The sequence below is a fragment of the Heloderma suspectum genome, chromosome 2 (genome assembly GCF_057233095.1).
Source record: "Heloderma suspectum isolate Gila_16-S chromosome 2, 16-S_ref, whole genome shotgun sequence".
Classification (NCBI taxonomy): Eukaryota; Metazoa; Chordata; class Lepidosauria; order Squamata; family Helodermatidae; genus Heloderma; species Heloderma suspectum.
In genome coordinates this window covers 279182691-279209721 of record NC_139459.1, presented here as the reverse complement: position 1 = coordinate 279209721, position 27031 = coordinate 279182691, and the positions used below count along the sequence as shown (strand labels likewise).

Below are 27031 nucleotides of genomic sequence, written 5' to 3'. Positions count from 1 at the left end.
CATGCCGCATTCTCCCACTGCAAGGCATGGCTCCTTGAGATTTCAGGGCCCCTGCAAAATGTTAGCAGCCCTGATATTGCCACTGCATTCCTAAAGGGGGGTGGCAGCTTTGGGTGTCCCAGGCAGACAGTAGAACTGGAAGTGGTTTGAAGGCAGTAATGGGAGCTTTACAGGGGTGGAACTCTATGTGGGCTTACAAGTTAGCGTAAGCAGAAGAGATAAGTTCTGGTCTTATAAATGTGGGTTCAGCACCAGAAGAGGAGAGGGAGGATGCTAGGAACAGCTCACAAGGAATGGGTACCAAGCCAGGTGAACCCTGAGTGGATCTTGGAGTCATGAGCTGGGGTGTAGTGGTGGCAGGTCGCCCTGGGGCTTCGCTCCTGCGCTTTTATTGAAGCCAGCCCCCAGCCCAGTCTGCTAGGGGAGGAGGAGGGAGCAGAGGAAGGGAATGCAGGGGGCTGGCGGCTGCCTCTCATCTAACATGCAGAGCTGCCACACAAAGGGGGCAAGAGAGGGAGCCTGAGGGAGCTCTGCAGCCTCCTCTTGGCCCCCCCTATTCTCCTCAGCTTCTCCGCCCGTACCCGCTCTGTGTCTGCGTGCCCAGCACTGCCCTCGTCAGGCTGCTGCTGCTGGCCATGACAGCAGCAGGAGCGGGGGGGGGGGGGGCGAGGGCACTGCAGCCATTGTTTACTTGTGGGGCAGGGTGGGTGGCTGGAGGAGCGCCAGGCATGGGATGAGACAGGAAGAGCAGCTAATTCCCCCCTCCCCCATCCAGAGAGCCCGCCTGGGCAAGGCAGCCTCGCCTGGCAAAGGGTTAATTTGCCCTCTCTTGCAGCCCACCTCGGGAGAGATGGAGGAGCTGCCTGCCGCGCCTGAGACTGCGCCATCGCCATCCGGTCTCACGGAAGGACAGGAGGCTACGTTGCTTGCTGGAGACGCTGATCCTGATTGTCAATCCCGTGCCCCCAGCAAGCCCAGCCAGTCGTAGAGCGACGGCATCTCAACAGTTCTCAACAAGAACTCACTGGCCAACACCAGACTCAGATAGGTCCACTCAGTCAGCCTGTTGGGTGGTAGCGGTGGCAGTGGCAGCCAAAAACGCAGTGGGGTGTGGGGTCAGGGCGTGGGGAGGGCAAAGAGAAGAAAGAGGAAGTCTATATGAGTGAGAAATAAATGAAAATTTTAAAAATTAAATTAAAATGATAAGAAATACCTGGGAATAAATCCCACTGAAATCTATATGCTTACTTCTGAGAAGACATGTATGTGGATATTGGGAGCCCTGACGCAGTAGCCACCTAACCTGCCTCTGCACTCTGGGCAGGGGCCACAGAACTTCTCCATCATGTCTCTCGCCCAGCCTTTCCCAACTTTGTGCCTTCCAGATGTGTTGAACTGCAAATCCTATCATCCCCCTCCCAGCCAGCATAGCCAATATGCTGCCTGGAGCTAATGGGAGTTGTCGTCCAGCAAATCTGGAGGGCGCCCAGTTGGGGAAGGCTGCAGCCTGCTGCATTTCTTCTTGCCTGTTTCTGCAGAGGGTGAGGGCTTAAAATGCACATTCAAAGCAACCCTGACCGTCTTTAAACAAATTTTTAAAGTAAAGCAGCTTTTCTCTTGTTTTCCCTCTCCATACTCACACACAGACATTTCTTCCATATATTTGCTTTGCGCTTATTTGAGAGTAACCCCCATACTTGAGAGTAAGCCCCATGGCCATGAGGCTTTATTCTATCCATATGATAGGGTTACTATTTCATCTGAGGTAAAAAAAAAAAAATACATCATTGTTGTCCATGCCTGATGTGTTATTTATTTAATTAATTGATTGGATGTATAGTCTACTTCATCCCAAAGGCTCAGGGCTGGTAACAATATGCTAATCAATCTCCTTTATCTTTCCATGTTGCTGATCACCAAGAGACAGTTTGAATAAAACATGTCTTCAGCTGCTTCCAGAAGATGCACAGACTTTGTTCTTTTACAATGTATGTGGTATTTAAAGAGAATCATAAGCAAAAAGGCAGGTCTCTGCCCCTAGAAGCTTACAATCTACATTTAAATTTAAAGTTAATTTGTAATCTAAAGATACATAGCTGTTTGAAACTTAATTTTTGATTATACAAGCTATTATTATTATTATCATCATCATCATCATTATCATTATTATGTTATCCTTTTTCCTCACACCATTTAGATATAATGTACCTTTAGGAAGTAAGGCTGTGGAGATGTGTATGGCCTAGACCCTTGTCCTCCTCTTGAAAATATGCTCCCATTGTTTTGTACCTTTTATTTAAAAACACACATAAAGCTGATTTACCTACCCTAAACTGAGCTTTGTTTAGGGGGGGGGCCTCATTACTGCATCACCCTTAAAACTCCTGATGCTTAAACTTGTTCTTGGCAGTTCTCCAAACTATACCAGCAGCCAGAGGCAGTTAGAGCACCATCCTATCCCACTCCCACAATTCCAGGGCAGGAAAGAAGAACAGGGCCAGGCCACAGCAATACACCAGCTCCCTCAGTAAGTGTGTTTAGGATTGGTGCCTTTTTGTGCTTTACAGTGGGGGGGGGTGGAGAAATTTTATACAAAACTTTCACATCTTGATGAACATGAAAAAGATGGAGGCAGGTGGATGGTGCAAATGAGAAGTAAGATGATGTCTTGTTCAGCTATTGAATTATTCATATTCATTGTAAGAGTTGGTTTGTGCCAGTTTTTAGGATGCATTACACCATCGTGGCTTATTGTGTTGTCTGGCGTTCCACAGTGGTTTAAAGACTGCCTATAGAGCTGCTTGGCAAGAGTGATCAAAACTGCTGCTCTGCTCTAGCCAGCAGATCTCTGTTTCTGAGATCTGCCTAGCAGCCACATACAGATAACCAACGAGAGAAGCTCTACACTGCTCCCAAAACACTGAAAGAGTGCTACTGGGAAACAGCGCTACTGCGACATAGTGCAAAGTAAAAATAAAGAGCAGCATTATATAGCACTAATTGCCCTGTATCCAAAGTGCACAACTGCAAAGTAGTGAATGAGTGAAACAGCGCTAGTGCAAAATAGCGCTACTGCAACATAGTGTACAGTGGGAAAATAAGTCTGTGTCAAAAATGTGCTACTGCCAGTGTGGGAAATAAAAGGAATGGGGTGGGGGAAAGGGTCACAGGCTTTTGATGGTGTATCGGGTGCCTCCCTACTAAGGGAAGTTGCGTATGAAGTTTTCTCCTGATCCTGCAAACATCCAAAGGTTTATAGACAGCACCCCCTTTTTTTTTGGTGCACATGGGATTTTTGCTGCTCTATGTGTAATCACACAGGCTTTTGATGGTGCATTGGATGCCTCCCTAGTAGGGGAAGTTGTGTATGAAGGTTTGTCCAGACCCTGCAAACATCCAAGGATTTATAGACGCCACCCCTTTTCGGTGGAAACAGGGGTTTTGCTCCTTTGGGCGACTCACCAACTGCTTAAAATAAAAACAGCCTGGCCTGCTCTTATCCACCTAGGAGCAGCATGGCATGAAATCCATAACCAGAGTATCTGGGTGCTGAGAGAAGATTATGGTTTTTACAGATGGCCACGCTACAGACCACTGCAGCAGTACGAGGAGAGGCAGGGGGAGTGCTGGGAAGCAGGTAAGATCAATGCTGGGGTGAAATCAGTGGCGACTAGGCTGTGACAGAAGATTTTATTTATTTATTTAATTAAGTAATTAATTAATTGAATTTATTAATCACCCATCTGGCTGGTCACCCAGCCACTCTGGGCGATGTACAACATTAAAAACAGTTCAAAACAATAAAATTCAACATTAAAAACATAACATTTCTAAAATTACCCTAACCAACCCCAAATGCCTCCCTGAACAACCACGTTTTTAATGCGTGGCAGAAGCTCATTAAAGAGGGGGCATGGTGGAGTTCCCTAGGGAGGGAGTTCCACAGAGTGGGGGCCACCACAGAGAAGGCCCTCTCCTTCGTCCTCACCAGCCTAGCTGTCCTGGCTGATGGGACAGAGAGAAGGCCATCCGAAGCTGATCTTGTTGAGCGGCCTATCTGGTGTTGCTGGAGGTGCTCCTTGAGATAGGCTGGGTCGGAACCATATAGGGTTTTAAAGGTCAAAACCAACACCTTGAATTTGGCCCGGAAAACTGGTAACCAGTGCAGCTCCTTCAGCACTGGAGTGATGTGATCTCGCCGGCAGCTGTCTTTAATCAGGCGAGCTGCCACGTTATGTACCAGCTGCAGCTTCCAAATCGTCTTCAGGGGTAACCCCACGTAGAGCCCATTACAGTAGTCTAAAGGAGAGGAGATTAGGGCATGTACTACCGATGGGAGCAGATGGTCGGGAAGGAAGGGGCGCAGCTGCCGTATCAGATGGAGTTGATACAGCACTGTCCGGCTCACAGCTAACACCTGAGCCTCCATGGACAGCTGGGAGTCCAAAATGACCCCAGGCTGTGGACCTGGTCTTTCAAGGGTAGCCATACCCCATTCGACACCAGGACAACATCCCCCAGCCTCCTCTTGTCTCCCACCAAAAGTACCTCGGCCTTGTCAGGCTTCAGCTTATTCCTCCCCATCCAGCCACTCACCGTCTCCAGACATTTGGACAGGGACTCTACGGCCATCCCTGGTGAAGATTTGAACGAGAGGTAGAGCTGTGTGTCATCTGCATATTGATGACACCGCACCCCAAACCTCCTGATGATAGCTCCCAGCAGCTTCACATAGATGTTAAATAGCATCAGAGAGAGGATGGAACCCTGTGGCACCCCACAAGTGAGCGGCTACAGGTCCAAAACCTCCTCTCCCAGTGCTACCCTCTGGTACCTGCTGGAGAGGAAGGACCAGAACCACCGTAATATGATGGTGTCTCCAATGCCCAGCCCCTCCAGGCAGTCCAGGAGGATACCATGGTGAACAGTATCAAAAGCTGCTGAAAGGTCGAGGAGAACAAGGAAGGAGCATTCGCCCCTATCCAGAACCCTCCTCATATTGTCAAGGGCTCCTTGGAGGCCTCTCTCAGTCTAATCCAGTAGCCAAGTCCAGACACAGACAAAGGGATTCCTTTCAAAGCTTTATTCTTCTTTTACAACTTAACAACTATACCGTTTGCAACTAGATCTGAGCAGCACAGTACCTATGCCCTAAGTTGGAACAGTTGGTCGCGGTTGGAAAGGGAATTACTGGCAGACCCCTGAACTTAAGGACTAGGGAGAGTCCCTCCCCTTTTCCCTTGGATCCTCTGGGCGCAGCCGTTGTTTGCGCACCAACCGGGCACTACGCCTCCTTTCCGCGCCCTCCATCTGGCGCCGCTCTCTGCATTGGCGTCGCGCATCCACCAAGTCTGCTATCTACGCTCGGTGAGCGGCTACGGGTCCGAAACCTCCTCTCCCAGTGCTACCCTCTGGTACCTGTTGGAGAGGAAGGACCAGAACCACCGTAATATGGTGTCTCCAATGCCCAGCCCCTCCAGGCAGTCCAGGAGGATACCGTGGTCAACAGTATCAAAAGCTGCTGAAAGGTCGAGAACAAGGAAGGAGCATTCGCCCCTATCCAGAGCCCTCCTCATATCAGATGCCCCCGTACCAGACAAAACCGCCCCCTCGCATGCAGCTGGCCAACTGGAGAGAGGAACTTGATGTCGCTGTGGTGCGAGGGTCAGCAAGGAGTGGTATACAGTGCAAAGGAAGCTGGGATACCATCCAGGCAGAGTGGGAGGACTGTAGAGAGAGGAGGGGTGAGGACTGGGAAAATAAGCTATGCACAGTAGCTGATTTGTCTGATTGTGTGGGAGATACAGTAGCTTATAAGCTACTGGGAGTAGTTTATAAACCACCATGGCTTAAAGTGACGTGCGAACCCGCCCAAAGAATACTGGACTAGAATAGGCCTTTGGTCTGATTCAGCATGGCTCTTCTTATGTTCTGAAATATTTGCTTAGCTTGCTATTTGTTAAATCACATCCAGGTCTATGTTCTCACTGAGCAACCACATAGCTCCATTTTCTCTCAGCCTTGTTTGTATGTAGAGTTTAAAAAACAAACTTCTGGACATGTTCATAAACATTTCATAACACTGTTCTGGACACATTTTAATCAACTGAAGCCAGAGATATCACCGCCAATTGTTACAACCTTTTTAAAGACTGCAGTCTGTTTTTACCTAATTTTGTTGTTGCTGTTGAAGGTTTTTATGATTAATTTTGGCTGCTTTCTTGTAACAAATGTCCCAGTACTGAACTTGGCTGATACATTATAGTGGCTGGGAGGGGAAGGCCTGGCATTCAGAAGGAAATAAAGTAAGATGTCAGAATGTACAGTTATAGGGCTGAAGTCCTAACCACATTAACTTGTGAGGTAAGTTCCATTAAAATCGACAGGATGTCTGAGCAAGTGTTGTTAGGGCTGGGCTGTAAAAATACAAAGGCAAAGGTGAAGTAAGGGTGATAAAGCAGCAGCAGGATTAACTGAGGGTTAAACAGAATTGGTCAGAAAAAGTTTGGGGCTGACTGTGGTCCACAGGTTTTTCAGACATATTTTAATTTAAGAGTGAGGCTGAAAACTGCAGCCAATTGGAAATCTGAACAAGAATTTTCACTCAAGAATTGGATGAAGAGGCTATGGAAATTGGCCCTCATGGAATAACTCACTAAACAAGTTCAAGCCCAACTGAAGCAACTTACTATAGATCATTTTTACAATACTTGGCACAAATTCATAGACTTTGGTACCAACCACAAAGAGGACTTTTCACTCAAGAAAAATGTGGCGATAATTATTAAAATTACTATAGGCAAATTCTGCTGTGTTTAAATCAGGACATGGTGAAACCTTAACATATCCAGGACAGAAATTGCTGTCAATGAGGTGTATAACCTATTCTAGCCTAGCTGTAAAGTAGTAATGTTTATTGCTTAGTCACAAGTTATTTTGTCTTTGAAACTTATTTATTAGATTTATCAGCCGCCCATCTGACTGGCTACTTGGCCACTCTAGGAGGCGTACAATACGAATAACAACACAAAATACAACACATTTACATAACCAACTGAACAAAACAACATTGCTCTAAAAAAACCTAACCCACCCCAAATGCCCGCCTGAACAGCCAGGTTTTCAAAGCCCGGTGGAAGCTCATCAAAGAGGGGGCATGGTGGAGCTCACTAGGGAGGGAATTCCACAGAGTGGGGGCCCCCACATAAAAGGCCCTCTCCCTAGTCCTCACCAGCCTAGCTATCCTGGCTGATGGGACAGAGAGAAGGCCTTCTGAGGCTGATCTCATTGAGCACCTCCTGGTGTTACTGGAGGTGCTCCTTAAGATAGACTAGGCCGGAACCATATAGGGTTTTAAAGGCTAATACCAACACCTTGAATTGGGCCCGGAAAACAACTGGTAACTGGTGTAACTCCTTCAGCACTGGAGTGATGTGGTCTTGCTGACAGCTGCCTTTAATCAGGCGGGCTGCCGTGTTCTGCGCCAGCTGCAACTTCCAAACCGTATTCAAGGGTGACCCTACATGGAGTGAATTACAGTAGTCTAGATGAGAGGAGAGCAGGGCATGAACTACTGAGGGGAGCAGATGGTTAGGGAGTAGGGGTGCAGCCACCGTATCAGATGGAGTTGGTACAGCACCACCTGGCTCACGGCTGACACCTGAGCCTCCATGGACAGCTGGGAGTCTAAAATGATCCCCAGACTGCAGACCTGGTCCTTCAGGGGCAGCTGCACCCTACAGGTCAACATCCCCCAACCTCCCCTTGTCTCCCACCAAATCTACTTCAGTTTTGTTGGGGTTCTGTTTCAGCAGAGTCCTTTCCATCCACTCACTCACCGACTCCAGCACTTGGACAGGGTTTCTACAGCCAACCTTGGCGAGGATTTAAATGAGAGGTAGAGTTGCATGTCATCCGCATATTGGTGACACTGCACCCCAAACTTCCTGATGATAGCCCCCAGTGGCTTCACATAGATGTTAAATAAGATCGGGGAGAGAATACAACCCTGTGGCACCCCGCAAGTGAGCAGCCAAGGGTCTGAAGTCTCCTCCCCCAGAGCTACCCTCTGGTACCTGCCAGAGAGGAACGGAACCACTGTAATATGGTGTCCAATATGCCCAACCCCTCCAGGCAGTCCAGGAGGATACCGTGGTTGACGGTATCAAAAGCTGCTGAAAGATAGAGAACAAGGAAGGAACATTTGCCCCTATCCAGAGCCCTCCCCATATCATCCACCAGGGCGACCAAAGCCGTTTCTGTCCCATGCCCAGGCCTCAAGCCCGATTGAAATGGATCCAGATAATCTGCTTCTTCCAAGTGTGCCTGCAACTGCAACGCCACTACTCGCTCAATCACCTTGCCCAAAAATGACAGATTTGAGACCGGGCAAAGTTGTTCAAGTCTTGGGGATCCAAGGAGGGCTTCTTTAACTGTGGTCTTATCACTACCTCCCTGAGGGCTGATGGCATCACTCCCTCCTCAAGGGAGGCATTCACCACTGCCTTGATTCCCTCCCTCTCCCTGCAGCTCATAATGAGCCAAGATGGAAGGATCGAGTAAGCAGGTGGTTGGCCTTAAAGATGAAAGCACCTTGCCCACTTTCTCGGAAGAAAGAAGCTGGAAATGCTCACACACAACTGGTCTGCCACTGGCTGCCCCTTGTTCATTAACTGTATCCACAGTGCACGGAATAGCACTCCTGATCGAGTCGATTTTATCCGCAAAGTGTTTTGCAAACTCATCACAGGAGGCCCTAGAATGCTCCATTGGTTCCGGAACAACTGGACCGACCAGGTTCCAGACCACTTGGAACAGTCTCCTGGGACAGCACTCTGAGGACGCGATGGAGAAAGCATAAAAATCCTTTTTTGCTACTCTTATCACCACATGATAGGCTGAAGCTACAGCTCTAACCCATGTCTGATAATCTTCGGAGTGAGATTTCCGCCACTGGCGCTCTAGCCATCTCACCTCCCTCTTCAGAGCTCGCAACCGTGGGGTGAACCATGGTGCAGCCTGAGCTCTATTCTGGGGGAGAAGGCGTTTCGGAGCCACCCGGTCTAATGCCCCAGCGATTGCAGCATTCCAGCCACCCACCAGGGTCTCGACCAAGCGGCTGTCTGCGTACTCCAAAGAATCCCCAAGCGCAGTCAGAAATCCATTTGGTGCCATAAGACACCTGGGGCGGACCATCTTAATGGGTCAACCCCAACCCCACTAGGTAGTGATCTGACCATGACAAGGGGGTGGTGGATATACCCCTGATTTCCAGAGCACGCCCCACCTCTCCGGAAACAAACACAAGGTCTAACGCAGGACCGGCTACATGGGTGGGCCCAGTTGGAATAGGGTACAGCTCCCAGGAAATCATGGTGTCCATGAAGTCCCGAGGCGCCCCCACGAGGATGGCCTCTGAATGTACACTGAAGTCCCCAAACACCAACAAGTTAGGGGTCTGCACACGCACATCAGAGACCACCTCAAGCACCTTGGCCAGGGAGACTGTTGTGCAGCGGGGTGACTGGTACATGAGCAGAATCCCCAGATTGCCCTTCGGGCCCAACATATATATATATATATATATATATATATATGTATTTATAATTTATAAATAAAATTAGAATTTTGCTTGGCATGAACTGCAAAATGAAATGTCTGGATGTTCACTGTTATTTTTCAAACAATACAGGCCATGTCCCCTTTAAAGGCTCTGCAGGGGTAATCTGGTTTTAAGGAGAAGAAAGTGCTGTGTCAGGATAATAGCTAAAAAGCTAAAACCTGACAGATGAAGCTGCTTCACTGTCACAGAACAGCTAATCCTTATGCTGCAGCATGTGCTAAAATTTAATAGTGGGGTGCAGAACCGAGGGCCAACTCTGGCCCGCCTGGGGTCTCAATTCAGCCCTCTGAGGTTCCCCAGAGAGCCCGGCCCCACCCCCTTTCCCCCGTTGGGTGGTTCCCCAGCTTTTTTGCAGTTCCTCCCCCATTCTAAAAGGTTGAAATGCCTCTCCCAAGGCTTCATTACTGGCAGTGAGAGCTTAAGCTAAAATATGCTGGTATTTTTGGTGGAATTTGGCCCTCGGGCTGAAAGCAATTCAACACTCCTGATTTAACTCATCTCAGGGCCCAATCCTATGACTTCTGCCTCCAAACTCAGAGGCTTATGAGCATCCAGGGCAGAGCAGGGGGAGCAATGGAGGCAATCATCACCTCTGCTGCTCCCCCCGATCTGCTCTTTCACTAGATGGGCTTTCGCTAGACGGAGGGAAGGAGGCTGGAGAGGCCTCTGGATAGCTTGTATCCTGGCCTCTCCAGCCTCCTCCCCTTCCCACCCACCAGAACACCCCCTTTACCTCCTCTCCAAGGTTGAGTTCACAACCTTGGAGAGGCAGCCGGTACAGTTCTTCCGTGCTGGCTGTTGGGTGGCAGTGATGGAGGGGAGTGGAACACGGATTCCAAGATCGGAGCACTGTCTCCGACCCCAGATCCAGGAATCTGAAGTATCCTAGATGCTGTCTAGGGGCCATAGGATTGCTCCCTCAATGGCTTCACATCCAGCCTACTTCAAATCTATTAAGGACTATTGATGGCTATCAGCCATGGTAACTAAATGGAGCTTCCGTATACAGAGACAATATGCCACTTAATCCCAGTTGCTGGGGAGGGGAGACAATGCCATTGTCTCCATGCCCTGCTCAGGGGCTTTCAGGATGCTATGTCAGAGCAGACGTGGGGAATGTGTGGCCCTCCAGATGTTCCTGAACTCCAGCTCCACCAGCCCCAGCTGGCATAGCCAATGGATGGAGATGGGACATGTAGTCCAACAACATCTGGAGGGCCACACATTCCCCACCCCTAGACTAGAAGTAGTGTGATCCACAGGACTTTTCCCAGGGCCAGCCTTGAGGCAGCAAAATAGATGCTTCCACCTATAGCAGCAGACCAGACTGGCAGTTGACTCTTACTTCAAAACTGGCCATAGGACAGCATCCTCCACAACACCTGAGGGGGCCAGGGCATGCTGCCTGGCGCACACAACTCTGTCTTCCAACACCTTGCCACCACTTGCTCGCTACTCCGCCCAGCTCCTGGTTGCTGCCCACTGAAACCAGTGCTGCAATGCCATGGTGGCACCAGCCTGCATCCACTGAGCAGAGCAGTGGTGGGCTACCTGCTGGAGGGCATGGCCCAGGATGCCTGCGTGCTTGATCACAGGTCTATCCTAACAGTGATGTCCATAACATATTGAAGGCCAGCAACTAGACGAGACAGCCAGGCCGACAGCAAGCAAACACTGCTGCCTTTGGGGCACAGCTCATCCTCTCAATATCCGCTGCCTGAGACAGCCATCTCACTCTGCCTAATGATAGGGCCAGCCTCATTGGCCAGTGTGCTGTAGTAGAGTGCTGGACTAGGAAGAACCGAGTTCAGGTTCCCACTTGGCCATGAAGCTCATAGGGTGAACATGGGCCAGTCCCTGACTTTCAGCCTAGCTTACCTCACAGGGCTGTTGTGAGGATAAAATGGATCATGCATGCACCCTTGCTTCCTTGGAGGAAAAGACAGAATGTAAATGTTACAAATAAATAAATAAAAATGTCTCGAATGAATGAATCAAGGATCTATTTACACCTGGGAATTGCAATCGAGTTTGAGCAAGAACGTTGTAGCCCACGTTAGTCTGACTTAAGTCTCATTCATGTCAATGGTCTATTATTATTATTATTATTATTACTAACATTTATATGCCGATTTTCTACAGTAAGCCTACCCAAAGCGTCCCAAGAGACACATCATGAGACAACACTGAAAAGCAAAGCAAACGTATCAATACAAAATCGAATACAAAAAACATTTCAGTGTATGTAACTTAAGCTCAGTATTCCAACGAAATACGCCCAGTCTATGTCGGACCAACTGGATACAGCCCAGAGCACGGAGATCTCCGGCGCGGCGCCCGCCCCCCCCGAGCGGAGGCGCGTCTCTCCCGCGCACAGCCTGGCCGCCCGCCGCTTGACGTCCTCAGCCACGCAGCGGCGGAAGCGACCTCGCACTTGCGCAGTGGCGTCCCGGGCGTGCGGCTGGGCGAGGGAGGATATCCGTAGTCGGGGACGGCCAGCCGGCAGCGCGCACTGGCATCATGGCGGCCGCCGAAGTCGGGCTGGAGGGCGGCGGAGCCGCTGCTGGCCTGAGGCCGGACGCCGGGACGCAGCGGGCCGAGCTTATGCCGCTGTTGGGGGCGGCTCTGCGGCCGGGGGAGTCCTGGTGAGGCGGGAGCGGGGCTGGCGGCGGCGGCGGCGGTTGTGGGCCAGCGGGCGCGGCGGAGGCCGCGGCGGCTCGTTCCGCCTCTCGGCGCCAGGGCGGGCCGCGCGTGTCCTCTCCGCGGTCGGGCTGCTGGGCTTTGGGTGCGGCCGCGTACGAGGTGAGGGGGGTTGGGGCGCGCGGGCCAACTGGGGCGTCCGGTGCCGGTCTTAGGAGGACGTCTCGGGGCCGTTCGGCGCTGGTGCTGAGTCACCCTTCTGCTCCGTCTGCTCCTGCAGTTTGGTTCCTCTCTTCTCGGCCTGTTTCTTTGTTTTGACGCATCTTTCGTCTTATTGTAGGTATCTGATTGACAGTCGGTGGTTCAAACAGTGGAAGAAATATGTGGGCTTTGACAGCTGGGACCTCTACAACGTTGGAGAGCCCAACCTCTTTCCGGGACCGATTGATAACTCGGGGCTTTTCGCAGGTAAAGGTTTCAGGAAGAAGGGGGATTAGGTTGTGGAGTAGAACCTGGAATCATGGTTTTGGAAAGGTCTCAAAAACTGGGAGGAAGCCAAACGTCATGTACTACTTCTGGAGTATGTTCTGAGGCCAGTTGCAATTTCTTCCCGATGTGTTTTCTTAACTCTATAACAAGGATTGGATCTCCCCTATAATAAATTATTTGCTATGAAAAGCCATGATTGGTCTCTTGCATAATTGTCACTGCAGCAGCTACTGTAATCCTAGCTGAGAGGTTCCACCCTTGAATTAGTTTCTCATCTGTGGCTTCTCACACCCTTCCTGTAGTTTTTCTTACTTCCCATTCTTTCACTCTACTGAAGTTATGGCTAGGGCTGAAAATAGTTTGTGTTTTTATAAACAGAAATATAAAGAGAGCTAACCAGTACATCTGCTTCATTTGATTAGTTGGTCAGAAAACAATATTAGCTTGTTATATGGAGGGTCATGGAACTTAAAATCATTACACATCATGTGCTCAGCTATGTTCTTTAGATGTTTGAATAAGTTTTTCCCTTACCCCTCTGAGCTGCAATTCCATGTCAGTTTCCTTGGCTCAGAACAAAGCTCAGGTTTGTGAAACAAGTTGACCTTGGTAAGGTGATAACTTAAAATCTAAAGACATCTTCATATGTTGTTCTCTTGACATTCCAGAGATACTGGCCCTTGGGATTTCATGTTCCTGTGCTGTACTCCTCTCACTTCAAGGAACTTCCTTGTGGCAACAGGAGAAGGGAGAAAGCACACAATCCTGAGACCCCCTCTCACTCTGGTGGAAATACTTGAACAGCCCCTTAACAGGTTTAAAGTGATACATATTGTGGAAAAGTGCAGCCATTTTGGATTTCTCAGCAAAAAATAGTATGGGTGCTTTGCTCTCACTAGGAAATCACTAAGGTCTGTTTACCACCATAAGGAATTCTAGTACGTTTACATCCCTGGTGTAAATGCATTGAAATCTTCAGATCACAGTAGTGTACATAAAGTGTCTTCCAGTTCTGCCTTGTTCCTTTAGCAAATTTTAAATGCTGTCTAGTTTGCCGATTTATTTGAACAGCATTCAAAACATTTATTTATTGTGGAAGGGAGTGCCAGAAATTAGTTGGCACAATAATAGTCTCTCTGAGTAAAGACTCACTTTAATATGACTACTTGAATTGCCTGTGGAGATCTTCCAAAGCATCTGAGTTTTGAAGGATGGCTCCATGTATGTGTGTTGAGTTTTATTCAGGATTTCACATAGATTGGCTCATCTTCCTGTATGTTACTATGTTTCCTTCCCTTTTTAGATTCAGAAGCTCAGACCTTGAAAGAGCACCTCATCGATGAGTTGGATTATGTGTTGGTTCCTACTGAAGCCTGGAATAAATTAATAAACTGGTATGGTTGTATAGAGGGGGAGCAGCCAATTGTGAGAAAAGTAAGCGTTAATGATCCTTGTATGACTTACAGTGCATTGTATGCATGTTTATTCAGAAATAAATTCCACTGAATCCAGTGGGACCTACTCCCAGGATTGCAGCTGTAGTCTTGTTTCCTTAAAGCCACTCCTCACACCCACAGAGAAGCCCTGTGCATTTTCTCTTCAGATTCAAGAGGAAGTGCACTATATAAGTACTATCTAGGTGTCATTTTAACCAGTGCATAGGAGAATGGGGTATATTGTATCAGGTGCAATGTACCCCATTTTCAGAAGAACTGGAAATGGGTAAAATCATTTATTCTCATTATTTTGATGTGCTGCGATCTCCTGAAATGTCAGAATGATGTACAGAACATTCCTTTGTTTAGCTAATGTCGAATAGAAGGGAAAGTTTCTCTCTGGTTGCCCTATTCTCTGCTAATTAAACTAGATCACAGGATGAAGTCCATATGGTAAGGGCCACATTTTTTATATTTACTTCCATACACTTGTGTATGCACTAATTTCGCATACAACAGTTTGCATTATTTTTCCTACAGGAGCATAGAAAAAATGTGGTCCTAAGAGTATAATGTGCTATGTGTGAGAGAAGATGGGTGGTGGGGGAATGGTGATGGAGGGAGAGAGAAAAGTATAGAGCAGAGTGTTTCTTAGACTTGACTGGTATAAGCTACTGCTCTCAGTTTGAAAAATACCTGATCACGTACAAGGAACCGCCAAATATACTTTTGCTTTTAAAACAAAAGATGTAGCTGTGTAGATCTGAAGTGTCATTGCGTATTAGTCTTAAAATCGGATGAACTGTTTAAAACTGATGAGTTTGGTGATTTTCTTTAATAAAAGCCTTAATACTGAAATCTTTTGGAGTAAAGGTGTTTAAAAGGGTGAAATGGTCAAACTCTCAATCAAGTACCCATAATTTTAAATACATTTCCATTTTTAGAATTTAACAAGGTTCCGCTCCAGCGCAATGACTTTCACTCATCCCTGACACCATTCTACTAAATTAGAGGGAAATTTGAAGGAAGTGGGAGGGCTGATGCCTTGCAATTTAGCTTCCTAGCGCTAAAGAGGGTTCAGTAGTTGGGATAAAGTATGGCAGAGTGCACATCGGGGGAGCCATGGGTGTCCATAGGAAATTTTTCAGGTTGGGAATATACATATTAATATAATATAAGAAAGATAGAAAGACTAGCAACCGAGTATTCAAAAAATACATTTAAGCTAAATGTTTCAGCTTCTGCCCTCATCAGTAACTGTGCTGTTAAATGGGTATTAGGAGTGGCAGTTTGGAATGCCTGGAGAGTAAAGTTCCTTAAGAGAAAAAAACAGGTATGAGTGGTATAATGCATACGAATTGTCCTCCAGATTAAGGCCATTGGGACCGATAGACCAAAAAAAAAACATAATGACATGCTTGACAGAAAGGAGAATTTCTGGATCTATAGACTGAGTCTCTTAGTCCCAATGACCTTAATCTGGAGGACAATTCATAAGCATTATACTACTCCCTACCATTTAACAGCACAGCTACTGATGAGGGCCGAAGCTGAAACAGTTTCTTGAATCCACAGTGGATCCAGAGCCTCCTTGTTGTTTTACTGTTGTGCTGCTTTACACCAACCTCTATATGTTAATATAATATATACATACAAAATATTAAATAAAAATCTAAATACTATAGCTTTCTTCTGCTGCCAAATGATCAGTTGCATCACAATGTGGAATGGTGTGTGTGTGTGTGTGTGTGTGTGTGTGAAGCTGGTGTTACTCAAAATTACCTTCCACAGATGGGATTCCACACCCTGAACATCCCAAGCAAGTTCCCCCACTCACACCGTTGCTGCACCCAGCCCCTTATCTCCCCCTTCTGTTTTGTCTTAATTTTCATCTGTGTTTCTTTGGGTAAATATCTCAACTCTGACCATGGAACGCTTGGTGCCCCAGTACAGTGCCTCAGCTCTGATTGGGTGACTGTGCCTAGCAAAAGTGTTTCAGTTGTTGGTTTTCTCAGTGCCTCTCTGCCATGTGCCAGAGTGGTATAGCTGAGGTTGGTGATTGTGTCACTGAGTGTGCCAAGTCATGGACCTAAGGCATATGCACATCTGGCATTCACACTCAATGCTGCCTCCTCCCGCCACTGCTCCTTTTGCTGCTCTTTCAGTCCAGTATCTCAGCTATAACCTTGGAGCACTTTGCTGCTCCAGCACAGTGCCCCTGCACTAATCTGGGGACTGTGTCTGGCAAGGGTGTTTCAGTTTGCTTTTCCTGCCTCATGCCAGGATGGTCTAGGTGGGCTTGGATGTGCCAAGTCACCGACCTAAGGCGTACAAGCATCTGGCATGCACACTCAATGCTGCCTGCCTTTCTTTTCATGCAGTATCTCAGCTCTGAAGTTGGAGTAAATGCTGTGCTCCAGCTTCCACAGTGAACTGCGGACTGTGCCTGGTAAAGGTGTAGACCTGTGTCTCTGCGTGTAATGTTCATGCAAATTGCCCATTAAACCACAGAACAGGGAGGGCATTTTTTGAAAACTTGAATGACTGCTTGCATAAAGCCCCTTATACTTACCTGAAATTTTGCAGGGTTCATTTTATCAAAAGGGCAATTTGCATGTCAATTTGCAGGCAATTTGCATGTCAATTTGCAGACATTTATTTTATGTCTGCAAATGTGGTCCAATTCTGGCCTCAAATAAAAAAGTTATAATAAATTGGTAACTCAGCCAAGGATACTCCTACAAGACCTTGTAGAAAATTAATTCTTTCAAAGGCATTTTCCTCTGGCCATTCAAATGCATAATGAATTCTGGTGGATGGGTGGTAAGAACAATAAAACAACTTTTTAATCTAGCAGGGAAGTGTGAATTGGGGAGGAGTTTGTTTTCATTACACATTTGAATGGTCAGAGGAAAACTCCTTTGGTGGAAAAAGGTTATAACCTTTTTTAATTTTCCGATTTTATAGTCAGTGGGTAAGACATCTAAGATCACAGGGCAGAGACAAGTGCCCCCTTGCCATTTTCCTGGTTGGGTGGGCTTATAAGATCTTAGCCTTATTTTGATTTTTTTCTTTCACATGCAAATGAAGCATTAAATAATATTGTTAAAAGAAAATGTCAGTATTTCGAGAGGTAAATGTCAGTGATAAGGAGTTTTGAGTTGCAGGGTTAATATAATCTAATAAAGCACAAACTCCTGGCAGATTTGACCTGGTTTGCATAGTCAGTGCATCCCTCTTGCTTATTTAAGCCATGGTGGGTTGTGGTGTGTGCTGGTGGCCATTGAGAATTATTCAAGCTGTGGCGGGCTGGAGGGCCATGATGTACCATAATGTCCAAACCTGGGCAGGGTGGGTTGTTGGCATGTTTTAGGGTTGTTCGTGGTTTGTTAACCATGCCAACAACCCACCCTGCACCAGATTTGGATGTCACAATAAACCACCTGCTGTGGCTTGCATATTAAAAAGGGCTGCTGGCACGCACCGCAACTTACTGTGGCTTAAATAAGCCATGGTGGGCTGTGGTGATCGTATGAACTAGCCCAGTGACACAAGCTGCATTGGTGGTAATCTGTTCTAGAGCTAGCACTACAAGACTTAACACTTGTTAATAGGAGTCATTTCCTTGACAATCCTGTGTCGTCAGTTTGAGTCATATAGAAATGTATATAACAAGGAAAGTATTTTTTCCTTTCAAGTTAATTTATATATGATATAATGCAGTTTACATTAAATACATGATGCAGGGACATTAAATGACATCAGAAGTTCCTGTCTTCTGATACCAACTTTGCCTTATGAAGTCTATAATCTTAAGTATGCTTGCTTGAAAGGAAGTGGCATTGGAATCAGTGACACGCTACACTTGTACTTGTTTGTCCTAACTATTTCTTCTACCACAGATCTTTTCTTTCCAGTGGAACTCTGTGGACATGTTCAGATGATCACAGGGGGAAAAGAAGCCACCGTGGCATCTCCCCCTGCCTGTGCACCCATTTTTTACATAACTATCTGCATTACAGCGCACGTTGGTGTGTCATGCGAACTGGCACACAGAGGGAGTGACTTTGTACCCACCCTACATCCCCTACTGTGCACGTCTTGGGTTGTAGGGTGGGTACGAAGCCACCCCCCACATGTTCTGGGTTTGCACGACATGCCAACCTGCCTTGCAGTGTGGGTAATCATGTAAACAACAGGCATGCACACGCCATGCACAGGGGTGAGAGGGAGAAGCCACGATGGGTTCTCCCCCCCTCCCCATGATCATCTGAACGTGGCCTGTAAGAGTGTGTGTCTTTGTGTAATATGCACACGTTCTCCAGAAACATGGCAGAACGCCAAACAATTGTTATAGCAAGTTCCGTTGTATGCTATATTTTGAATCAAATAGGTAACTGAGATGAAGTATGATACCTGCTAATGCAGTCTGAGAGAATCTTAAATATGTAGAAATGCCTCCATTCTCAAAATAAGAAAAAGGCTTAAACATTTCCATATTTCTACTACAGCGTGTTTCTTTCATGTATTTCTTAAAGGGGATGTAAATGTAAAATAGGAAGAGTAATGCAATCATGAGCAAATGGGAAACAGAGTAGCTGTTTGGTGCAGCTAGCCTTCATGGTACTTCACTGCATAACTGGATTCCAGGGTTGTAAGGCAAGGAGATGAAAAGGATGTTGTTACTTGCAAATAGTAATCCTTTAGTTTTGAGCAGTTACCTTTCCTGTGACATTATAGTATATTTAGATCCGTGAAAAATGTGGGAGGTAGCACTAATAACCAAGTAATAAAACAGTATTTGTCTATAAATGGACTGAATGTCATGTGGCACTTCTTATTTATTTGTTTAATAGATGTTTATACCACTTAGCATATTTAAAAATATCTCTAAAATATGTTACAAAAATACATTAATATAGAACATTTATAAAAATGTTAAAACCAAGTACTCACTTATACTTGCAAGGTACAAAGGAGACTAAATGTGTAGTATGTTTTTGTTTAGGTTACAGATAAACAGAATAAAATTATTTTAAGTGTTTAAATTTGGGATGTCAGAATATAAATACCTCCATGGCTTGTTAGAAGATAATGTCCTATATAAGCACCACTATACTAGTGGTTATAGTCAGGAATTGTGTGTGAAAGCTAGAGGGAATTCTGTTTTGTCATAGGATTTAAAAAATATTATTGGGCTCCCAGATCAAAATGTACTTTCAACTTGTTAAGACATCAGATGTTCCAATTCTGCACCAGAGTGTCCCCCAACTTTCCAGAGCAGTTTTTGGGTGGGGTGGGGGGCAGCTCCTGGAAAGGTGTTCATATTAAACCTGGTGCTGCCCATTACTCTTTGTATATTTTCCATTGTTCTGAATGTACAAAATGTTCTGACTGATAACAATAATTAACTGTATCCTGTGTAGCTGAATTTTCCTTTTTTTAAATAAATAGAATAGAGACAAGACTGCAGTCAAACTCAGTAGATCTTTTTTCCAAATGAACATCCATAGGATTGGGTTATAATTGGATTATGTTAAGCCACATAGCCAGTTGCAAAACTAGTGTTACGGCCAAGGATTTATGTTACTTAGTGCAAAACTCTCTAGACCACCATCCCTGTTATCTACCAAGTTAAAATGTGAATACTTTGGGGCAGGAGCCCTTCCATTTAGACTGTGGAAGCTTTAGCAAAATGTTTCCTTTCTGGTTTTACAAGAAGCCTTTTCTTCATAGGTTGTGGAGTATGGTCTATTTGTGAAGCACTGTAAAGTAGAGGTTTATCTTTTGGAGCTGAAACTATGTCAGAACAGTGATCCTGCTAATCTTGTGAGCTCTTATTTCAGCAAAGCAGACACAGTTGGTGAGTAGTTGTTTGCTAATATTGTAAGACATCTTAAAACAACTAGTCTCCTGCAATCATTTGTTAGAGAACTAAATGGGGCAAGGTATATTTTGCCATTTTGGGGAAGTCCCTTCTAGTTTTCTTTCCACAGTCCACTGAAAGGAAAGACTGAAAATGTTTCTTCCTGTGAAATGGTAAATGCTGCTGCTTTTCTGATATTCATAGATGATTGCTCTTTCATTCCATTAGTTATCATTGACCTTTAGAACTGGCAGTTACTCAGCTTCAGATGCAGCTCTTTTTGTATAAACAACCCTCACTGCAGACTCTTTCAGTAGTATGAATATTTGCTGCTTTCAGCTCCAGATCACTCTAGTTGCATTTTGAAAAATGACATGTTTGGATTAAAGTGAGACTATATTTACCTACAGCTGTAGGTCAGATATTAAATTTAGGGGAAACCACTGTGCATAAGTTCAGTCATGCCCCTTCTGGTATATTTTCCACTGGCAAATAAGCCATTTTTTTGCACTTAGAATAACCTTTTACCACCACCACCACCACCACCCAGAAATACAGCATGTAAAAATTTTGTCTTTTCTTATCAGCTACCATTGAAAAAGAAATGCGAAAGCAGTTCAGTATTCCTGATGGAAAGGAAATTAGGCTGTGGAGCAGATACATGAGTAATACATACGAGCAACTAAGCAAACTTGACAGCACTATACAAGATGCGGGGCTCTATCAGGGACAGGTAAGAAGTTTGCATACTTTGACAGTTTTCTGAAACTTTATATACTGTATTACTCACCCTGTGGATGTTGAATCAGGTTGCAGTTTTTAAAAAGGCTGGGTTGGATCCAGATTTAGTCATACTTGGAGTAGACCCATTGAAATAAATAGACTCGGTGTAGTCATGTCTAACTTAAGGGCCCCCCCAATTGATTTCAGTGGGTCTACCTGTAAGTATGACTAAATCTGGATCCAACCATTATGTGATCATACAAAATGTTATGAAACTTGAACCAGTTCCTAAAGTACTGGGCCAAGTGTGGACGACCCCCAGCCCACATGCAAGCGCTGCTGAGTTCACATCCCAGCAGCACTCATATAGAAGTGCCTTTTGTGAGAACTGGTACCTGCACATGGGGGCTGTTCATGCCACTGTGTGATTAGTACAATTGTAGTGGACTGAAAAAGACATGTTGCGATCGCAAAAATTGTGTGACTTATGTGCAGGTGCTGGTTTCTTAAATGGTAACTTCTTGCAAGTGCTGCTGGGCTAGAGGCCTATCAGTGGCTCCTATATGTCCCTGAGATGTTTGCTTATGGGAGTGGAGGTTGTCCAAGGCCCAAGTTTGGGCCTTGGACAAAAGATTCCAGGCAGCATTTGTTTACTTGTATTTTTATAAAAGGTGCCAAAAAAAGCACAGATTTAATAGGTAACACTTCCTCTGCTTAGTTTATTTTTTTTGTTTCCTTTCCAGATAGTATTAATAGAATTGAAGAATGAAGACGGTTCATGGCCCAGACAATCTTCTCAGACAAAGTAAGCATTTATCCCTTCACACTGCCTCCTCTCTGGTTCAGTTTAGACATCCCAAAACCTGACCACCAAACCATGGTTTTATAATGTCTGAATTGGCACAGGGAGCTGATGCTACTGTTTAACCTGGCATGACACCAGCTTTTTTACCCCCTTCCTCTGCTCTGTTTTTATGATGTTTTGTTGTGTTTTAAATTATTAGCCACTTTGAGAGCATTCAAGTGAAGGGCAGGATAGAGAAATACTTAAATAAGTCCGATTTGAGGCAGTTTTTAAATTGAAGTAGCAACTCATTGACTTGAAAAACTAGTACCAGAAGGGTGCTTTCCAGCTATATTCCCATTCATATAGTTTAAATAAATGAGTCTTATTTTTACTGTATGGGAAGAATTGTTTTTTTCTTAAGAGGTGAAATGCTTTTAAAGTAGAGAACTGTCTGTTCTAAGCACTACTTCATTCTTAATTGAGCTTATTGCAAAGTCACTTACTAAAACAATGTGTCTATGTGTTAAAACTTAGTGGAGTAATGCCATTCACAGAACTGCAAAATGTTGGGGCAAATATATGAGTCTGAGTTATATGTTCCTTTTAATGGATGGATCCAGAATTGTGTGTAAGGGGGCTGGCAGAAGCATACCCCCCCACCCGAAATGTACACAGAGAGTCAAGGGACCCTAGTAAATAGTGTTGACTGTGCTGCAGGGGACTGAGATGGAAGGGCACTGGGAGCTGATGCTACTGTTTACATCCCTGAAAGCTGGGCAGAGGCACTTTCTACAAGCAGAATATTCCAGAGGTGGTGTTGAGACCTTCTGCTGTGAAACAGCGTGCGGTAGTGGTGCTGTGTTGCCACAGGCATAGCTAATTGTGTTGTATAAACTGGGTTGAGTGAGAGACAGGACAGAACTGGCAGTGGCTCCCCTAATAGCATTTAGCCACTGTGCAACCAACTGTGTTCGTGAAATTCTGTGCCTCTAATATGGAGTAAAAAATTTCTTCTAATGGAATTGCAGCTAACAGGCAATTAGGCAGTTCTCATGTAATGACAGCCCATGGCTTAAACAACCCATGGGCTGTGGGGGTTGAGCAGGAGAGAGTGGGCATGCTGCCTACAGCATACCCACCACTTCTGCTTTTAATCAGCATCCTCCAGTCAGCTCGTTCATACATTGTTGAGCGTGATGTGCGAACCTGAATTGATGGGATGTTTAGGGGCTAAACAACCCAGCGATTAACCCCACAACAAACCATGAGTTAACCATTGGGTAGTTTAGCCCCTAAACAACACAGTGGTCCAGGCTTGCATGCAACGCTCACAGCCGATGCTCAGAGGTTGTTTACAGAAAGTAGAAGCGGCTCACAGGCAGTGCATATCCCTGCAAATCCTGGGTTAAATCCTAGGATTTGCTGCCGTGACATGAGAACGGGATCGTTGTAATGCTTGTGATGGGTCTTCTAGAGTGATTTGAAAACAAAAAGTGACTATCTGAGAAATCCGTTCATGTGATGCCATTTGTCCCTTACTGTCCTTCAACTTCACATTGATTTTCCAATTTTATAGTACTTCCCTTGTAGAAAATTATTACTTGTTGACTTTCATTTTCAGCATCTTCCTAAAATAATGACACATTGCCTTGCCATTAATTGTGAGCGGCTGACAAGATAATCTGAATAAAATGTATTGCCCAGAACTGGTCTAGATTCTTTGTTCATTTTTAATCATGTCTTATTTTCTCAATTGTTTTCTTAAGTAGATGCTGTCTTTGATTTAATTATTTGTTAACTATATTTTTAATCTGCCCAATAACCAACATTCTCTGGGTGGATTACAAACAGGTAAAAGCTAAAATGCCATTGAAACAGTTCAAAATACAATACAAATATTTAAAACAATGCAATACAATACAAACAGCACAGGAATAGATAAAACAGCCATAAAAATCTAGAATGATGTCTCTCAAATGCCTAGGAGAAAAGGAAGGTCTTTGCCTGGCACCGAAAAGATAATGATGTGCCAGGCGAACATTTCTGGGGAGGGCATTCCATAAGTGGGGTGCCACAACTGAGCAGGCCCTCTCTCCCCCTGCCCAGCTTCCTTTGGCGGGGCATCTGGAGAAAGGCCTCCAAAGATGACCTAAAAGTCATCTGGAAGGAGAAGTGGGATACTCTCACACAAAGCCATACGGAAGGAGAAGTGGGACACTGTCATACCAAGCCATATTTAAGGCTTTGAAGGTCAACACCAACACCTTGAATTGGACTCAGAAACTGACTGGAAGCCAGTGCAGTTGACAAAGCACTGGCATCACATGATCCTATTGGCTGGACCCAGATAGTAACCTAGCAGCCCTGTTTTGAACTAATCGGAATTTCCACACTGTCTTCAAAGGTAGCCCCACATACAATGCGTTGCAATAATCTAACCAGGAGGTTACCAGAGCATGGATAACTCTTGCCAAGCTATCTCTCTCCAGATAGGGTTGCAGCTGGTATATCAACCTAAGCTGATAAAAGATGCTCCTAGCCATCGAGGGCACCGGGGCCTAAAGTGACAGTGATGGATCCAGGAGCACCCTCAAGCTGCTCACCTGATCTTCAATGGGGAATTCAACCCCTTCCAGGACAGGTTGAACACCACTCAAATGGGCAGATGAGCCACCTACTAACAGGACCTCTATCTTATACTACAAAAGAATTAAACAGATAGGGTGGCAGAAACACCCAAATAGCTTGATAAATGGAATGCTTGAATCACAGAATCATAGAATAGTAGGGTTGGAAGGGGCCTACACGACCATCGAGTCCAACCCCCTGCTCAGTGCAAGAATCCAAGCTTGCTGAAATAAAAATGTCTTAAGGGGGTTGTGAAAAGATAATAGAGAGCTAGCTAGATGTCTCAGGGCAATGCGTTCCACAGCTGGGCAACATCACCATGGAGAAGGCTCTCTCATGCATCCTTGCCAACCCTATTTCAAATATACATGCAGAAGAGCCCTCTTCCCATTGATCTTAAAGATGAGCAATATCATACAGGTGGAGATGGCTCTTTAGATATCCTGGTCCCAATCCATTTAGGGTTTTAAAGGTAATAACCAACACCTTGAATAAAGCCAGAAAATTGATCACTAGCCAATGCAACTGGAGTAACAATAAAGTAACATGCTCCACAAGACTAGCCCGGATCAGAACTTTCACTGCAGCACTTTACACAAGCTGCAGTTTCTGGATGCTTTTCAAAGTCAGCCCCCTGTAGGGTATATTATAGTAGTCCAAAATGAGAGGCAACTAAGGTGTATGTCACTGCCTGCTCTAGGAATGAGTGCAGTTGTTCAACAGCCTACGTTGGGCAAAAGTACTCCATCCCTACAGTTGCCACCTGAACATCAAGTAGGAAAGTTTGGGTCAAGCAGCACCCCTAAAATGTGAACCTGTTTTTTCAGGGGAAGTGCAACCCCCCACCCAAGACAGGCAGAAACCCTATTCCATGATTTCCATTTTTGCTGACCAGAACTACCTCTGTCTTGTCTGCATTAAGCTTCAGTTTGTTAGCCTCCTTCCATATGTGCCTGCCTGGACCTTAAGATCATCCTCAGTGGCCCTCCTCCGTGAGCCCCTGCCAAAGGAAGTGAGGCGGGTGGCTACTAGGAGGAGGGCCTCTTCTGCTGTGCACCCCAGCTGTGGAATGAGCTCCCTAGTGAGGTTTGCCTGGCACCTACATTGTATTCCTTCTGGCACCAGTGAAGACCTTTTTATTTTCCAGGCATTTTAGCATTTTAGCTTTCTAAACTTTTAGCTTTGCTGTTTTACATCTGTATTTTAAATCTTTGCATTGCTGCTAGGTTTTATTCTGGTTTTATTCTGGTTTTATTCTGGTTTTATTGTTATATTGTTATATTGTGGTTTTAATGTTTTATAGTTTACATTGTTTTACTGTGTGCTTGTTGGTTTTCATATCTGTGAACCACCCAGAGAGCTTTGGCTATTGGGTGGTATAGAAATGGAATGAATGAATGAATGAATGAATAAATAAATAATAGCCCATATATAGCTCAGTGATCTCAGACATTTGTGCAGAACCCTGAGTGTGGCACCTGCGGGTGCCATGATCCCCGTGGGCACTTCCAATGGTGCCCACGAATGGGTCCCCAACATGGTGCTCATGGGCAGTTCAAAAACGTTGTATTATTTTGTCCCCATTTTAAAAATATTAATACATGGATTTCTATGAAATGCATACTAGCAATTATACATGGGTTTCAACAAAAGTGGACCAAATATTCAAATAAGTATCCATTTGAAGGAGGTATCTATATACCACCCATTCAAATATTGAAAGCACTGTAAGATCCTCAATCCATTGCATTATAGGAGGTGGGTGTTTATCCTTCCATTGTTGTAATATCAGTCTTTTAGCTGTCAAAAGTGTGCAGAGTTATTTATGCCGACCATTCACTAATTTCCATGAAGCAGGTAAATAATTTAAAAGAGCAGGTACATCAGTGAATATTAAAGACTGTTCCAGTACAAAATTTGTGTAATAACCTCCTCCCTAAAAGAAACAACTTTCTGTACATTCCCAAAACAGTTGTTTAAAAGAAGCATTAGCTGCATTGCACTGCCAGCAATTAGCTGAATGAGACAAAGAAATGTTGTAGTGTCTACTAGACATGAAACAAACGTTTTTGCTGAATAAGACACAGCCTAAGGTCCATAAGAAGTGACAGGTAGATGCCAAAGTGCCAATCCACTGATTAGGCATTTTGTAGCAGTGCCCAGCAAATTCCCAAATGTGCCCACAGATCCAAAAAGGTTGGGGATCTCTGCCCCAGAGTCTCCCTGGAATCAGATGGAAAGAGTTTGGTGTCAGTGTACTAATGACACAAAACCCTAAATCCTCACATGAATTCCTTCTGCAGTCTGGCAGGTGATATACCATGTAACAGAAGCCGATTGGGTCTCTGCATTGTTCAAGGTGATGTGTGACAGCTAGAAATTCACGTCTGTGTGGTCCTTTCTGGCCTAGAACACATTAAGGTTCAATATACTGTGCTTTTTTTCTCATCTGGCCTAATGTCCACAATATTGAGCTGGCATAAACAGTTTCCTCCGAGCATGTGAAATTCTCCTACATCTACTGCACAGAAATATTTTTTATAACCAAGGAAGGGGGGTTCTGACAAATTGCAAGATATACTTTTGCTGGGAATCATTTGTGTACTACTCACTCTGAAGATATTGTTGGTACTAGGGCTTGTTTGGAAAAATGCACCCTCCGTTTTAAGTAGAGAGAGCTAAGCAAAAATAATGAACTTGCCCTCCAGAAGTGTGTTTACAAGCTCTACAAGGAATCATTATTGAAAAGCATGGATCTTCTTGGCCCCCAAGAGGTGACTACTGCTCAAAGTAGTTAAACTGTAGTTACAGATCAGTGGTGGATTATGCCAAGGTGTACC

The 27031-nt window shown here is 45.3% G+C and overlaps 1 protein-coding gene across 6 annotated transcripts in view; it reads left to right on the top strand.

The window, feature by feature from the left end:
• The first annotated feature begins 365 nt into the window (after positions 1-365).
• The window catches only part of USP4 (ubiquitin specific peptidase 4), a 59802-nt gene continuing 33136 nt past the window's right edge, over positions 366-27031 (top strand). The window contains exons 1-8 of one of the 6 annotated variants that reach the window (XM_084839567.1): positions 366-1988; positions 2411-2527; positions 3509-3637; positions 12603-12730; positions 14055-14185; positions 19924-20050; positions 20641-20786; positions 21520-21581. In XM_084839567.1, coding sequence (XP_084695693.1) covers positions 3576-3637; positions 12603-12730; positions 14055-14185; positions 19924-20050; positions 20641-20786; positions 21520-21581 — 656 coding nt within the window. In that variant the 5' untranslated portion in view covers positions 366-1988; positions 2411-2527; positions 3509-3575. Of the gene's footprint in view, positions 1989-2410; positions 2528-3508; positions 3638-12089; positions 12268-12602; positions 12731-13419; positions 13567-14054; positions 14186-19923; positions 20051-20640; positions 20787-21519; positions 21582-27031 lie in introns of those variants that run through there. The other 5 variants (XM_084839569.1, XM_084839568.1, XM_084839570.1 and 2 more) reach the window with 5 other exon arrangements.